The 17,105-nt window shown below is 38.8% G+C and overlaps 2 protein-coding genes across 2 annotated transcripts in view; one reads left to right on the top strand and one right to left on the bottom strand.

Moving 5' to 3' along the window:
• The first annotated feature begins 5,379 nt into the window (after window positions 1-5,379).
• On the top strand, window positions 5,380-9,987 carry LOC108680305 (glycosyltransferase 25 family member). Its single transcript, XM_018169111.2, has 4 exons — window positions 5,380-6,957; window positions 7,131-7,277; window positions 7,589-7,750; window positions 8,113-9,987. Exons 1-4 carry the CDS (start codon window positions 5,680-5,682, stop codon window positions 8,395-8,397), a joined length of 1,872 nt encoding a protein of 623 aa, XP_018024600.1. The 5' UTR covers window positions 5,380-5,679; the 3' UTR covers window positions 8,398-9,987.
• LOC108680297 (protein O-mannosyltransferase 1) overlaps window positions 8,431-17,105 on the bottom strand; it is a 25,474-nt gene continuing 16,799 nt past the window's right edge. The window contains exons 5-13 of the mRNA XM_018169099.2: window positions 16,607-16,781; window positions 15,203-15,452; window positions 14,715-14,771; window positions 14,176-14,339; window positions 13,384-13,516; window positions 12,622-12,732; window positions 12,199-12,352; window positions 11,474-11,691; window positions 8,431-11,095 (exon numbers count right to left, since the gene is read on the bottom strand). Coding sequence (XP_018024588.1) covers window positions 10,610-11,095; window positions 11,474-11,691; window positions 12,199-12,352; window positions 12,622-12,732; window positions 13,384-13,516; window positions 14,176-14,339; window positions 14,715-14,771; window positions 15,203-15,452; window positions 16,607-16,781 — 1,748 coding nt within the window. The 3' untranslated portion in view covers window positions 8,431-10,609. The remainder of the gene's footprint in view (window positions 11,096-11,473; window positions 11,692-12,198; window positions 12,353-12,621; window positions 12,733-13,383; window positions 13,517-14,175; window positions 14,340-14,714; window positions 14,772-15,202; window positions 15,453-16,606; window positions 16,782-17,105) is intronic.

The raw sequence follows: 17,105 nt of genomic DNA, 5'->3' as shown, positions 1-17,105 counted from the left end.
AAAGTAACTGCAGATATTTTAAGCAGAAAAATCAATGTATTAACAGCACATTTATACGTTTACATTGAACACGAAAATAAAGTTTGTTATTGAATTTCTTGCCTTGTTTTGAGGGTGCAGTCTGTTCTCACGCTCCCGTGAGAAAAGCCTGCACAATTTGGGCTCCCTATTTCGTTCACTAGCCTAGCTGAATTCTGTTACCATTGGTAATCAATTATATTCGTACCATAAATCAACATTTTTATAATATTTAAAATACACGTGGTAAATTTGCAGTAGAGTTGTCATTCAACGATATCGTCGGAATATTTGCAAGAAGCTTAAATCGAAGCCCTAATTTTAGGCGCTAATTTTGCGAATTCGAGTGAAATTATTTAATAGATACGCTTATATACGTAATTTTTGTGCTAAGGTTGCAGAGTGATCAGAAATAATCTCACACAAAATAAGACTAGAACCTTTTGCACAAAGTTAAAAGTTTAAGTGAATTAACGGTTCCACCAGTTCTTTAATGAGTCATAATTGGAAGCATATTTTGATAGTCATTAGTCACATCCCTAGTAAGGTCAAGGTCAAACGAGTTGTAGCTAAGCTATAGATGCCGCAACGCGTGGAGATGCGCTGCTACACGCGTGACACGCACACGCGCTACACGCGCGACGCATGCAGCCACGTGTCCCAGGTTTGGTTTACTGTGCACACGTCTATGGATGCGTACGCATGAAAGTATGTAGGCTGTGTTGTGCGTGCATTTTTGTTCTTCATTCATGCGTTGTGCAGTGATGAATGTTGAATGACGATGTGTGATGGTGTGTGTAATTTATATAGAAATCCTATGTTCACCTTAAATGTGGGTAAAAAAGGACGAAATATGATTTCATATAGAAGTGCTACAACATTATTGCATGAAAGTGCCACAGTACGATTAGTATGTATGAATGTGCAATGATGTATAGCACGAGAACTAACATATAGGTAAAGATCAAGTTAACATTTTAATATTTACATTACAGGCGCGTAAAATTTTTATAATAATTTGGGTGGACGAAAAGTGTGTGGGCGCCTTTTCAAGTCAGAGAATGTGCATGATCGACGTACGTATTACTGAAACCAAAACCACACAATAGTATGATGCGCACATTCTAAATATATTCACCTTTTTTGTGACACTGCACAACATCGAACTGAATGATGGATATCGAGCTCTGTGAGTTGCGTATGTGTTGGTTTAGAGGGGCTAAATCCGAAACAACAGAAACTCCACGGTGTTTGCACTGAACATATCAAATGTTAGAGGCAGAGATGGATAATTCTCGTGATGGTTTCTATCAGCAGAGTTTCCGGAGTAATGGAAATTATTACATGATCGTAAGCCGCTGGTGCTACATTCAATGACTATATTAAAAGCCATGATTATGATACTACATACCAAGCAACCGAGAGAAATTTTTAATTTCGTAGTGTTAAATGCTTACACTGAATTATATTATGATCTATAAGTTTATGATACTTGTAATTTTCATAACATTCTTCAGTTGTCTGAAGATGGAAAGTTTACTCAAGCCGTGAGTACCGCAGGTGTAAGTAGCAAATTACTGCGAGTAGCAGGTGTTTAATTATTTTAAATAAACTCCGTCCGTATAGTAGATATAATATATTTACACTGACCGTAAACGCCGTCATATGTAGATATAATCACTTTCGTAGGTGCCGTTTGCATGATCAGCAGTACCGTTATCATTGTTCATACAGTTGAGATGGACGGGAACGATATGATCGTTAGTGCTGTCAAGAGAACATACATAAAGTAACGTTATGATCGTTTTGAAAAATTGCGAGAGTAAGTACCATTACGAATGTTCGTAGATTTGAGTTAGACGGCAGATGTATGATCGAAATGTTGTTGGACGAGTGAGTGGCGTTATAATCGTTTTTACAGTTGAGATAGACGGTAACTTTTGTGACCGTCTACACCGAAAACATCTAGGTACCGTCATTATCATGGGCTGCATAGCGATCGTACCGTTATGTTCGTGTATCTTTTTATGTTACCTTGATTCCATTGAAAACGTTTCGAACGTAGCTGTCCCATGCCACTGTCGAAAGTTTCATTATAATACTATGTTCCGACAGTGTATTAGGCATTGCCACTTTCCGACACCGAGTGAAATCGTTTAATAGAACGTTAATTTACATAATTTTTGTGCTTATAGGTGCAGAAGAGCACACAATACGTGCTAATTATGGACACTCTTCCTTCTCGGTTAAGAGTTGGTTGCATGGAGGCAGGATAATATAGAAAAATTTGCACAAATATTGATAAACACACAATATTATAAAGGCAACTCATTGCATATTTGAACTATTACAGTAACACGTGTAAGGTAACTTGCTCACGTAAAGAACGCGCTCCTAGAAACTCAAACAAGATACTGTGTGCTAAAGCTATCTAGTTTTAAAAAAAGAAAGTGATTGGCGAACATGACACGGATTAGTAGCCATTAGCTTTCAAAAATTTTGTCCATGGGTCGGCAAATGAAAAGCCAATTCTAAGTTACTGATAATCTTCGTGAGGTAAATTGAAAATTAATATTTAACGACACGTGCACTGAAACTGTAGAATTATTAATGTCACATTCAAGTCGAAAAAGCCAATTAAACTGCAATTCCATACAACGGTATACAAAAATTTTTTTTTTCAGACAAAAATTGGAATTAAGTCTCATGTCGGGTTCAGAGTTATCTTTTCGACCTGAAGTTATCCATATAACAATATGTGGAAGAAGTGAAAACAGTGAGTGTCCTACAGTCAGGCATGAGCTCAATCTCGAAGCAGCCACAAAAAGTGGCTGAAAATACAAACACTAGCCCTACAATGCCAGAACTTCTTTCCCTCCATTACTAGCTGTAGGTACCCTTATCATTGGCAATATCATTAAAATAAGTAAATACAACAATGAGTGATCAGCAGCACTACGTGAGTCGTGGTATAATCGGGTAGTACCTCAGTTGACCAGCACCAACCGACCGTATGTTCATTCACGATAATCATGACCATTTTGCTCGTATAGGTGTTGTTGTCATTTTCAGCACCGGGTTATATGCCAATGAACAAAACCGCAATCCTTAGTGAATAATTTTTTCTAGATTTGGTGTTGTTAAAAGACGTATTGGAATGGTCGTTGAAGGAAAACTATTAAGTGGAAAAACCCTTCAAGAAAACATGACACAGACTTCATGGTCTTCTTTTTGTCCCGAGATGTCATAGGTAGCGTGAGGCTTGGATGCACATTGCCGTGACCACGACGCTTAGCTGTGTTCGTGCATGGGACGCAGCGCGTCTAACTGCCTCTTCTTGTGATGGCCTCCTAGCTCCTGCTATACTTTTTTCAGTTCGATAAACACTATACAGTTTTCTATTGAAAGTTGCTATCGAACTGTAAGAGAAGTAAGAGACCTGCAGTAAAAGCAACTGTAATAGACACAAATATTACATTTATTAAATCCGTTGCTGATTTTCGGGAAAATTTTAGGAACAATCAATGTTTAACTTCCAAATTTCAACGAAATACTGCAATTTTGTCATATTTATCATTCATTTGCACTAAATTTACGCAAACCATGAGTTCATTTATGATGAAATTTTGCCCGTATAATACTATCCAATTATTGACTTTCATGAACTTCTTAAGACAAAATAAAACATAATTTGTAGTTCTCTCCAAGTTAAGTTTAAAACCTTGCTAGCACATAATTCTGCAATGAATTTAATCAAGCAGTAGCAACCTAACTTGGCAATTTCCAGCCAAGATATAAAATTCCAAGGGTAATCGAGATCAATTTTCAGTATCCATAATATAAAATGCGTAATTGAAACAATAAACATTGAATTAACATTACATTGGATTAAATATTCAATGCATTCGTGAACATTAGAACATTGAAGCGAATTAATACATGTAGTGAAGTTGCGGTTCGTAAGTTCCACCAGATTATTTTATTTACACGTGATCTAGCTCGGTGTTGCTTCTTGAGAATTTGTAATTCTCATCAGACAGTCTGATGCGAATATTTGCACACAAATATTAATCAAACGTGATAACTACTTCTGACGTCAGGCATCAAATGAACAAGCGATCCAACACACAAACTTTCTGAAACAAATAATCGATACCCATGTCGAGAAAATGTTCGCGTTACTTCTCGAACTAATTTTCCTTAAGTTTAGTACAGAGCCTTTTGCCGAGTTTCCTTCTCATTTTTATCAGAGATAAAACGGTTACGTTTTTCGCACATTTTCGTCATTTGTTAGTACTAAAGTTAGGAGATGGCCAGATAATTGCAACTAAATCCAGATTGGCAATAATTATGCGGTCGCGACTTAATCGGAATGTACGGTTCTCTAATTAAATTGACAGTATCTAAATATTATGCTTCCACTGACATTAAAGTTGAAAACACGCAGTACTATTCTAATTACACTGCGTCGAGCGTTTTCAGATCTGGTTTCATCAAACAGCTCCGTATCCAATTTCAGCATAATTCCCTTGAGGGTAAATGCACTGGCATATAGCCAAGGACACCCGTATTTTCGGATTTCGTGGCGACAGGCTCTGCCAAAATTTATTTCTTTTATTTCCTTTTAATGTTGTGCGGACATTTGTAGAAGTTCTCAGATATTTTTCGCGCACTCGTCATAAACAGCAAACATTAGCTTTATCATTTTAAACTTCATCATTTTCAAGACAACGGGATTCTAAAATTACATGGATTATGAAGCCCGTGCAACACTTGGCTAACTTTCTAGTGTTGAATTATACCTAGCAACATGCAGGTCAAGATATCTTAATTAACAACGTAACGGTTACCTGTTACAGACATACGATCAGCACAACAGGGTTCGAATTGGATGGAGAGTTAGAACAATGCGCCGTGGCTGTTTTATATAATAGTAGATTTTAACGAATATTACGCAAGTTAATCGTGTTTTGTCAAGGTTTTGAGTAGATTTACATATCCGAGGTTTTGTGTAATTTTCGCAAAACCGTAACTCGGTCGTCAATTTTCACGCAGTCATATTTAAGCTGGAGAAGTTACCGTAACAATTACCTGAAGAACTTCATGGCTTGGTTTCTAAGCAGCAGCAATAGTGAATTTTGTGCGAAAATCTGCCTAATCTTAACCAGACGCGTCAGTGTTCGTTAGTTCTAATCGGACAATGTTGAAACAAGTTTTTCCGCATTGGTTGGATGCTTCTGATTGTGGCCTAACGGTAACGGTACATTTACCAGCTTCGGTCGGGCCGCTCTGTGGCAGTGTGGCTGTGCAGCCTGTCGCCCACTCGCCCTGTCCTGAGGCTGTCGGGCCGCTGTCCAACACGCTCAGTCAGACGCCGCCAAACGATGGGAGTGCAGTGAACGCTCCGTAGGAAACTACTCGTACATAAGGCAGTTCAAATCATTGCTCGAAAAGTTAGTTATTAATGGAGCTATTAAAATTTTCCCCTCCTTTTGCGACTGGGACGTTGTGAACTTGAAGAGTCTTTCGCAAATCCTGGCTGACCCTGAGATCGTCGCAAATTCTGGCTGATAACAAGTGACTAAGAACGCAATACTATACTGTATACATTTTACAGACCAACAAATTTGATTTTAAAAATATCGTATTCACAAGATCATAATGTTATTTCAACCAACGATCTTTTCCCAACGAGAAATTTTCACCTTTACCTTCGTGAACATAGTTTTAAGTTTATCAGCTACAGCTGTACTTTCAAAATTCGCCGAAAAAAATAATTATGATCCCTTGATATACGTTTTTATCTCAGCAAGAAATAAGGAACTAGCTCTGCCTTACTTCTTGTCTTATTTCGATAACCTGGACTACCCTCCTAGTCGCATGATATTGCATGTTCGTGCCGATCACTGCGCCGACAGAACCATCGACATTCTAGAGGAATGGATCACCCACGCAGTACGGAAGTATCGAGAAATTGATACTAAATTTGTTCGAACTCCTGAACGGTATGAAAAATCACACAAAGGTTCTCAGTTCGAGAAAGACGAAGCCATCATTTCGCACATGATTGAGTTAAAAATGGAAGCTATGTCACGAGCAAGAAAAAAGTTTGCAAATTACATTTTATTTTTTGATTCAGATGTCTTCTTGACTGATAGCAAAGTAATAAGCAAGCTTATAAAATTTAACCCCACTATCACGGCGCCAATGTTAACTTCATCTTCTAGGCACTCGAACTTTTGGGCTGGAATGAACGACGATTTTTACTTGGAATATTCAAACGAATACGATGAGATCTTGACGAGAACACAAGGTGGCTGCTTCGAAGTTGCCTTGGTCCACTCGTGCGTTCTCGTGAAACTTACCGACCCTAAAATAGATCTTATTACTTTTGATCCCACAGAAATCGAAATTCAAAACCTACCTTACGATGACATCATAACGTTTTCGGTCTCCGCAAGAAGAGCAGGCCTCGGTAGCTACATTTGTAACGAAGACGAGTATGGGTTTCTAGAATACCCCCGTCCGTCCGGAGACCCTTTTGACGTTGGTCAACGTCTAATTAACGACCTAGTGATCGATTCTTTTCGTGGAAATAAATATTTAGCAGTCAGCCAGCCCTTTAATAAATACATAACTACTAACGGGACTTTAGACACAGCTGGTCTATCACAAATATATTACATAAACTTGGATCGTCGGCCTGGCAGAAGAGATGTCATCGAAAAGATGTTGGGACTTGCTGGCTTGAAAGCCCAGCGAGTGCAAGGGGTTGATGGCAAAACACTGACAGAAGAGCGCATGCGTCAAATGGGAGTGAAAAAGGTTGAAGGATATCTGGATTCATTTCATAAACGTCCCATTACTAATGGCGAGATAGGATGTCTCATCAGTCATCATAATATTTGGAAAGACGTCATCAAAAATGATTATTCGCAGGTTTGTTTATCTCTTGTTGTGTTGCCTATAATGTCAGTTTTAATTAAATATTTATGGACTGGCCTCATTTCCTCTTCTTTCTTTCATTCTTTTTTTGGGTCATAGGATGTAATTAATATGTTCACTTTGAGTGTTTTCCTTCTATCAATAATTTCCAATATAAATTTCAACAGGTTTTGATTCTGGAAGACGATGCTCAACTACATCCAAATTTTAAAGGAAATCTGAAACAGCTTCTTCAGGAAATCAAATGTATAGAATGGGATCTCATTTTCTTGGGATATAAGTTTGTGTACCAAGAAGGCTATCACACCGAACAAGTAAGTTCTATTCTAAAATCAACAGATGCGTTTACCGTCGTGGCGTGGGAACTTGAATCATCAACAGGAATTAATGGATGATTCGTATTAAGCAAGTGCTCTTTGTAACGTTTGTTATATTTCTGTAATTTTCAATCAACGGATGTGGCGGCGTAAAATGTTAGTCTGGCCAATCGACTATTAATGGCAAATGACCTAAAACACACGTAAGCCGCAAGCTTTTGCAACACATGATCGATATTGCTGTCAAAATTCAAAATTTTTAGGGTGAAGTATTAGTGTTACCAAGTTCATGCGGAATGCACATTCAGGTTGGCGATATTCGTAGCCTGCAAACGGCAGACTACGTCTACTGGGCGGTAGGCTACCTGCTCTCTGGCACCGGTGCCGAAAAACTAGTCGCTGCCAACCCGCTGGCTCACGCGCTGCCCGTCGACGAGTTCTTGCCTATAATGTATGACCGAACCGACCTGGTGAGTCGCAATATTAACATTAAGTTCCGACTATTACCGCATAGATGAAATAATATACGAGTATTTCTTCTTAATTTTCTAAATTGATAAAAATTCAAAGTCTGAATATTAATCCTCAATTTTGATTGTTCCGGGATTGAGGAGACAAATGTATCATCTCATTGATGTTCTCCAATAATAATAATTTATGTTTCAACACAACTATGCAAATCATAATTGATATGAAATTAAGTGAAGGAAATTCTTTAATAATAGATACTACGAATAGCTTCTAAATTCATAGAGTATAATAATTGTAGGATGAAGTTGGAAGAGGAGGAATGGGTTAAATTTTGATAGGTAACTGCATTTCTGTTTTTCAGATAAAATGGAAACATTTATTCCCTAAACGAGATCTACGGGCTTTCATTCATAATCCGCCACTCCTGGTGCAGAGGTTCTACAAGCTGGACAACGGTCTATACGTGAGTGACACCGAAGAAACGGACGTTCAAGAATCACAAGTACAAATCTCAAACCTAAAAAAATACGAGTCAGCCAAAAATGCACGTGAGAAACTGGCAGGACCAATTGGCGACGACGGTAAAATGGAAGAACTGAGCTTCTCGAACGAACGAAATAAAACTACAGGGTTAGCATGGATTTGATTTTTGAGACTTGAAGGCAAATAAGGGTAGATCATCAATTAATCTTGTATTAAGTGACAATTCACTTTCCAATCAACAGCTCCAAACCGAGCGATCGTAATTTAGAAGGACGATGCTAAAAAATACGCGAGTTGTGTTTTTTTTTTTTTTTGCATCCATATCGTGACGTAACAGCGTGGTGATATGACACGTCCACGCTTCGAAGCGCATTATTTTACGATAAATGGCTCGAATTTCCAGATCATTCAATCACTTTCGGTAAGAAAATGGGTCCTTATGCGGATTCATCATAAATCGGCGTAGGTACTTGATGTAAAAATGTAACCCTTTGCTTCAGAAAATATCTTAAAATTATTTTCAGCAGATATAAATCAAGAAGCTCCGTTGTATTTTGGAAGACGCAAGATCAATCCAATACACTGATACTAAATCAGAACTGCGATACTGGAAAAAAAGTTCATGCAGTCCACCACAAGAAAGATCTCTTGGCAATACAAATTCGCTAGCTGGAGCGCTCACTCCAAGGCCAGGTGTAAACTATTGTATGAGGTCAAGATGGCGACGCGCAACAAATAATTTTATGCATTGACTTTATATTCTATAAAAATACAAATATTAATACATCAATTTCAGTTACTAATGAGAAATGCAATAATGAATTTCCACAGTCACGTATGACACATGAAGTACCGTAATTCATCAAGTTTTCGACAGATGAAAGTTGAATATCATCAAGGGCCTTCAACACTGAACGAGTCTTAAAAAGAAACAAGCGTCCATCAACTAATTCATCAAATTATATCGATCGAATTCAACAACGCCATAAATCATCGAGAACATGATCTTTATGCAGACAATTACCCCGATAAAGATAGTTATTTTTTAGAACCTGTAGTACTGCTAACAGCAGAGATGTAAATTAACGATACCTCACTTTTAGGCTGTGCTCTTAATGGTTAGAAATGACCATGATTTCGAGTACCAAAAATATACCAAGATCAGAAATATTGTTCAATAAACAACAATTACATATTCTAAACTTAGATTGGAATAATAATACAGTCTAAGAGAAATTCATTAGCCATGGAAGCATGAGATAGGATACTGAAGGATCCGTCGGATGTGAGCGATACATAAATTCATAAAACTAATTTTTGTCCATTGTGCTAATGCCACCTCAAATCATTACGGACGAATTCGTTTAAACGTCAGCAATAATCAAAACTAGCATGCAGTCGTCAACGCGTTACGATAACGACTCTGAATGTCAACTGTCCTACAAGACCAACTCGTTCCTTTACGCTAATGCTATATCTGCACACAGTCACCATTTCCGATAGTCGATGAATATTAACATGCATCAGTAATTTGTAATAAATCATTATTTTAGACAGTCAATGACATGCGCAGATAATCTTAAACAAGCTTTCTTTAACCTAGAAATGTTGCACCAAATTGGTGACGAATTGTTTCGAATTACATTCAGTATATGAATTAGAGAGAATCTGAGGCGTTACAAGCTAAAATAACAGAACGAAGCATAAAAAAATTACCATAGCACAACCGCAAATCAATTAAACACTCAAAAGCTTCCCGTCTACTCATTCATAAGCAACATCGGGTGAACTAACGGAAGATGCAAACAACGATGTATTCATTATCACATCTTGGGCACTGCACTGGAAGAGATTATTAAAACAAAAATGTCGGAGAGGAAGCCCGATTGGTTTTACAAATATAGTAAGAACAAATCAATGTGTACGAATCAATAACGCCTGAATTAGTTCCATATCATTTATTACAGGACATTGGAGTTGAGCTGCTGACCTGCATCATAGGCTTATATTATAGGCGTGGAATTCTATTTGGCATTCTAAGCTCCATTTCCGAAATAATCTCTTAACTATTTCCCCTATGATCAATCTGCAACTCTAGAGTGTAATAAGATAAACTCAAATAGCTATGTAACTTCGCGACGCGAAACATAAAAACGATAAGGGAAGCTATGAAAACTAAACTTGTTGGAATGTTCATTATCACAATAATTTAAGGCAATTAATACCCATCCCAATATAGAATGTTCCGCTACTGCAGCAAGTTTAGCACAGGTACTCAAACACAACAACAATAACCAATGTTACTCAGCCGCAGCAGCCATAACTAACAATGATTCACAGGCTTGGAAGAAATTTACCACACAATTATTTACGAATTATTTATGGACTATCAAATCCCACGAGTCTCTCCATGTGAGCTCATCGACTTGGTTCGCAGTTAGTGCAACATGGCCGTACGTCAGAGGCAGGAAGACGCTGAAGACGTATAGAATGGCAGCTAGCCAGGCTCCCACCAAAGCCAGGAAAGCATATGACAAAATCTTCTGTTTCAAAACATGTCTGAGGAAATAATGGACATGCTCTACGACAGCTGCCAGTAAACAGAGCTTGTAGATGTAGGCAGGCATGTAATGATGCAGAAATAGGGTTCTGTCCACCAGGAAGTAAGGTAGGTAGTGAACGAGGTATCCTCCGCCGAGAACTTGCCCCAAGTTGCAGAAATTGTCCCAAGCGTCTTCAGGGATATCGTAGCAAGATCGTTGGCGGCGCAAGATGTACAGGATAAAAAGAGCTGTGAAGAACACCAGTGAAGCGGTGCCCGATAACCACGTGACTATGTTGCCTACGAAGTGGATTTGAGCCTGGAAATAAAAAGACGGGAATGCAGTGGGTGCATGGGTATTAAATTAATATTGACAGCTTGAATACAAAATTCAAGTGATGGGCGCATCGAAAATGTGAGGCAAGAAAAATGTATTTGCTAGGATAAAACTAACTTTCTGACGTACACACAAATTCTCCATGAACGTTTCCAAACTAGGCAACCAGCGGGTCCTGAGCCAGCTTAGTCCGTAACACTTACCAAAGCCACCAAACGAATCGCTTTCCCTAATCAGAAAGGTTTAGTTCCTGGTAGCTCATATGAAAACAAAACATTATCTCTTGGTTACATTTTTTATGGCAAAACCTATAACGAAAGTAGAGTTAATCCTCAACACGCATGCAATGGAGCCACTCACGTTGCTCTCGCTGTCAATCCAGTAAGCCACACCGCGCTTGAGGGTGAGCCAGTCCACGGGGTCGGAGGCGTACATGTGTCCGGCCACGTTCTCCTGGTTGTTGAAAAGCATCTTGTACTGCAGCTCGTACAGCTTCGACCAGAAATCCAGCTCACGTCGCTCCGTCGGTATCATCTCAGAAGATATCAGCTCCTTCTCGCGTTCCTTCTGATTCTCAGCTGCACGTGTACGAAAAATTCAAGAAATAAAATGTAAACTTTTGATCGATTAAAACCAGCATTGCTCCATCTCGCATTCCTTCTGATTCTCAGCTGCAGGCTCGGGAAAAATTTCCCGAACGTTTCCCCTGACTCAGCCTCACGTTCGGGAGACAAATAGAAATTGAATTTTTGATCTATTGAAACCAACATTGACCTCCTATCAATTAGATAAAAATGTATGGTTGGCAATACCATGTATTAGAATCGCCACTGCTGTTATATACGACAGAACTCAACAGTCATCAAAGATGCTTCTTCAATTCAACAAAGGGGGACGAAATAATCATCAATAAATTTCATTTTAATTTCAGCATTGGTAACATTTAGTAATTCATGCCAGACTTATAATTATCGTAGTGAATATTCAAGGAATAATGTAAATTATTGAAGCATCAGAGAGATAACCATCAATTTAAAAACTACAAGCCGTATTATTCATATGCTGAGGAATACACGTCAGCTCACTTCTGGAATACCGATGCTCCTCGACGTTCCACACGACGTCTTCCTGATCGAAAATTTTATCGGTGACAACTTCGTGCTGCTTGAAGCCCCATTCCGGCAACTGGCGACCCGAGAACTTCAGGGCTGTCGACGAGTTAACGTGAACCAGTCGGAGCTGCTCGGAAACACGAGGGATGGCAAAAAACGATAGAATAATTTAGTCCAGCTGTTCTTTTCAAGTTCCCTACCCTGTCCAGATTAAGTCTTGGGATGGTCATGTTGAAGTTAAATTCTGTCTCCCAATCATTAAATGTAACAATTACATAAATTATACTTAAATCCATGCCTGCCAAATAACACTCTTAAACAATAATAAGACTACACTTAGGATGACTCTTTTTTTGAATAATACTTGCCCAGTTCAGGGCAAAGTTTGTTCATTACCTGGCTCTCAACGGCGTGCCACATTCCCTTGGTGCGGTCAGGGTCCAGTAACTCTACTCGCCACAAGTTCTGCGCCGGCATGGAGACGTTGTGGTCGACGTAGCAAGACACCTGCGCACACACACCAGTCATATGATAATCAAACATAAATTTGGGTGTTGGAAAAAGCTATAGATCATAACGATTCAACTCAATAGTCTTAAAAAAAACTCTTGATTTCAAGGTATAAAGCACTTCACTCACGTTGCATTCGTTTGTGACCCAAATATGTGAAGACACCTACTTCATGCCTCGTTTATAGCCACCTTCCTATATAGGTAAGGCTCGTACCTCTTGGTTGTTACGCTCGTGAGCAGAGTCCGCAACTCGTTGTAATTCTCAACTAGTTATGATTCTCCTATTTAAGCAAATACCACTAAATTGAGAAGATCGTAGTCAATGTTTGAAACTCCTAGTCGTGTTCCTCTTAACTAAGACATATTTCTTAGTTGTGAACCTCGCGTATTAGGCACGTACCTACTAGTTGTGACCATCTTGGAAGAGAACCGTACCTCCTAGTTGAGACCCTCTAGGAAAAGGCACGCACCTCCAAGTTGTGACCCTCTTGGAAGAGAACCGTACCTCCTAGTTGAGACCCTCTAGGAAAAGGCACGTATCTCCTAGTTCATACCCTCATAATTAAGGCACATACCTCCTGGTTGTGAGGACTCGTGACTGAGACACATACCTCCTAGGTTAGACGCTCATAATTAATGCACACACCTCCTGGTTATGAGGACTCATGGCTGAGGCGACGTCATGGGAGTTGAGGGCGCGGGATGTGAGTCCATGCACGAGCTGCACGACGTCCCCGTGCTTGATGGGCTCCAGGGGCTCCCCCACCACCAGCTCCTCACTGCACAGCGCAAGAGAACACTAGAAAAATGTGGGGGATATTTGCCTTCAATCTTTCGTCTAATGAGGGTAACTCTCTGGCCTTCAGATACGTACAGCTTGAACAAAAATTAATGTATATATACACGAAGGGTTAATTTTCAATAGTTTCAATGAAAATTTTTTAATGTAAAATTATTTTTACGAAAAAAAACGCTAAATCTGAATTTGAGAAGGGAAAACCTTATTGAGTAAGCCCCATTATCAAATTGAAGTTCACATATTATGTTAGAAAAAACAAAAAGTACAAGGAAATGTGAAATTAAAATTTTGTACCCACACGGTAAGACACAAAAATTTGTGAACACTAAAGACACATTAAAATGCTGAGGGATAGTTAAATGCACAGTGATAATCACAAAATTTAAAGTTTATGGATAAACTTTATATGAATCCCAGCGTTGTTTTACCTCAATAATTGCCGCCTAAACAACTATTTTCATTGTAAAGTACAAGTTCGACTTAATACAACATTTAATATATTATGGAGTAGTTTCAATTATTATGGATTGTATTTTAACTTTGTAGCACAAGTAACATCACACTTTATCTATTGACACACCGTCGACTTTTCTTCTAGGAAAAAGTCAAATTTGGCTATTTTTTTTAAACAATTCTCACTTTTGCGGTTTCTTGACGATCCACCAGTTATTGACGTCCTTGTAGCTGTAGCACGTGACCTGCTGCTGGTGCGAAGAGCCTCTACCGTCGGCATACTTTTGCGGGTAGAGCGCGTCATGCGAGTGCAGCCAACACGCGCGATTGTGGGAATGCCTCAGAGTTACCTGCAACATGCATGCATAATTCATGAAATTGCCACACACACACGCATATATAATTCTTGAAGCTGTTCTCAGAACCTATGCAGAAAACATTACATGCGATTTCAAGAGAACAAAAAAGGTGAGAAGAACTCGATGACAGAACGAGAGTATATGAGAAGTAATAATTTACGCAGGGAACAAATAATGAAATAATGGCCTATTTACAATGAAATACCTGATTTAATGAAGGTTGCAAATTTTACAGGGGGTAAGACACCGATGTAAGATTGTTATATCGGGATAAAAAAAAGTTATGTGAAGAAGTTTGTTCATGACATTTCTGTTTCATTAAATTTAAAGTCGGAGCCATAGTCTATAATGAATGCATTTATTCACCTGACTGCCATGGACGACTTGCATCGGTTGATTAGCAATGATGGCAGCGAGACCTCCCTGTGCATAGAGTTGGCCTTAAAAAGGTATCACATCACTAAATAATAATTTTAAATTATAGGTAGACCAATGGAAAGAATAATTGAATAAATATGAGCGATGTTTAGCACAAAAGGAAAAATGTTTAATGATGCCGTGTGATGTGGTTTATAAATGAGATACGGTACTACTTATTTCACAGCTAGGTTGAACGTCACAGGATACTATTCCTGAACTCTAATTTTTTTAGTCATCTCCAGAAAAGAATGAACCCATGAAAAATAAGCATCTGGATGACAACAATTAAATTATCATATACGTACAATAATTATATAAATCTTTATTTATGGACTAGATGAGGTTCATAACTTCTCAATGTTCTTTTCTTGAGCTTTTGTATATTCAAGTTTGCAACATTAAAGAAATAAACTACATGAGAATGCTGCACTGACCTCTAAACTGGCTTGGAAGGCAGATGTCATGATGTTGTCGTTGGGTCCCGCCTTGTAGAGGAGGGAGAGGTGCACGTAGAAGCAAGAGAGGTAGAGCGTCACCGGGATACTAATGAAGATGGCAGTGCGGGTAAGGCAGTGAGCCAGTAGCTGTCTGTCCGCCACACTGCGGTCGCCCACCATCTCCCAGAAGTCGTACGTCAGGATGCCGACACCCAGCATGAATGAAAACAGCCCAAAGTATCGTACGCTGCACATAGAAAGAAAAACCATCATCCAAGAGGAAAAAACTTCTCCCAGATGTTGTACGTAAAGACGCCGACACCCAGCATAAAAGAAAACAGCCCTAAGTATCGTACGCTGCACATAGAAAGAAAAACTGTCATCCAAAAGGAAAAAAAACTTGCGTAACCCAGATGTTGTGCGTAACGTAAAGACGCCGACACCCAGCATGAAAGGAAACAGCCTAAAGTATCATACGTTGCACAGCAAAATAAAAAAATGTCTTCCAAAAGGAAAAATACATCTTTCAGATTCGTGCGTCACAATGCCGATACCCAGCATGAACAAGAATAGCCCGTACGCTGCCCAAGTATTGTACGCTGCACATAGAAATAATAATAACAGCATTGGGATTAATGAGGGAGAAATTATCCTTCGGAAGTCGTACGTTGAGATGACAACATTCAGCGTGAACCAAAACAGCCTAAAGTAGTGTACGCTGCACGATGAAAGAAAAATTGGCATCCAAGGGGAAAACCTTCTTCTATAAGGCGTAGGTAATAAAAACGACGCCCAGCGAGAATGAAAACGTCACAAAATATTGTATGCTGCACAAGGAAAGACAAATTACAAGCGTTGGGATACAAAGGAAGAAACTATCTTCCACAAGTCGTTAATTAAAACCATTTCTACCACTCTAAAAAGAATATCTTAAGCATCATAGACTTTTGACGATTAGGAAGAATTGAAATACAACACCTTTCATTTTAATGTTTAATAGTTCACAAGCTCACATTAAATTCGTCATTCAAATTTTTCAGTAACCCAACTATTCCAAAAAAATTTATATTAATTTTATCTTACTGTTTTAGCAATTTTTGTTAGCAAGAAAATCCCCCTGGATGAATCTTGGTTGACAGTGGGCAAATTTTTTACTGAAACGTTCGCTTGGTTCAACATGATCACTAATTATTATTATTTATTAATCGTATCACTTCAATCTTTCTTAAATCGGACTTTCTACTCATAAAGATTGGATCCCCTATGTATTTTACTTCGTCCCTTGTATTTGAAGATTAAACTTGACTAATTCGGATTGAATTGAATTATAGTATTTGCAAATAATCTATTGAAATTATCAATTACTTGAATTGAGCGCAACACCATGTAAACAAAACTGACCAGGCAGCAGCCGTGAGGAGAACAGCAGCACCGATGAGGTACAGGAACCAGGGCAGCGAGAAGGGCCGCTTGTAGTATCGTCGCAGCCGCAGCACGCACAACACTCCCGCTAGACCGAAGAATAGCAGGGGACCCTCCAGCAAAATGTAGCGAGTCTGGATCACCACCGCGTTGTCTGAAACGATAAGTTAAAAGTCAGTTATAAGTGGTCAAATTAATGCAAAGAAAGGCAGGTAATAAGCTTCAATATCAGAACCACAAGCGCCATAACAGGAGCAAGCATGTCTGAACAAGAACGTTTTCTGGCACGGTAAGTCAAAGGATACTTGAATGAAGTAAAAAATAATAATTCAGAAAAATGCTGTATATGCTATTGCTTAGATGTGTTAAAATTTTTTAGCTGTTAACAACATACCTCGAACCAACATTAAACTTGCTTCTGCGTACTTAGAATTCAAGACCCAAATCGTTGAAAAAACAGGTAAATATACCCACACCC

Source organism: Hyalella azteca, unplaced genomic scaffold, assembly GCF_000764305.2.
Source record: "Hyalella azteca isolate HAZT.00-mixed unplaced genomic scaffold, Hazt_2.0.2 contig16811, whole genome shotgun sequence".
NCBI lineage: Eukaryota > Metazoa > Arthropoda > Malacostraca > Amphipoda > Hyalellidae > Hyalella > Hyalella azteca.
This window is presented reverse-complemented; position numbering and strand designations above follow the sequence as displayed.

What these genes read in the sequence shown, in the direction of transcription:
- LOC108680305 (XM_018169111.2), top strand. Translation starts at nt 5,680, where the DNA reads ATGTTATTTCAACCAACGATCTTTTCCCAACGAGAAATTTTCACCTTT. An exon ending in TCAAAAATGATTATTCGCAG is followed by an intron (nt 6,958 to 7,130) that starts GTTTGTTTATCT and finishes AAATTTCAACAG; the next exon opens with GTTTTGATTCTGGAAGACGA. An exon ending in AAGGCTATCACACCGAACAA is followed by an intron (nt 7,278 to 7,588) that starts GTAAGTTCTATT and finishes ATGCACATTCAG; the next exon opens with GTTGGCGATATTCGTAGCCT.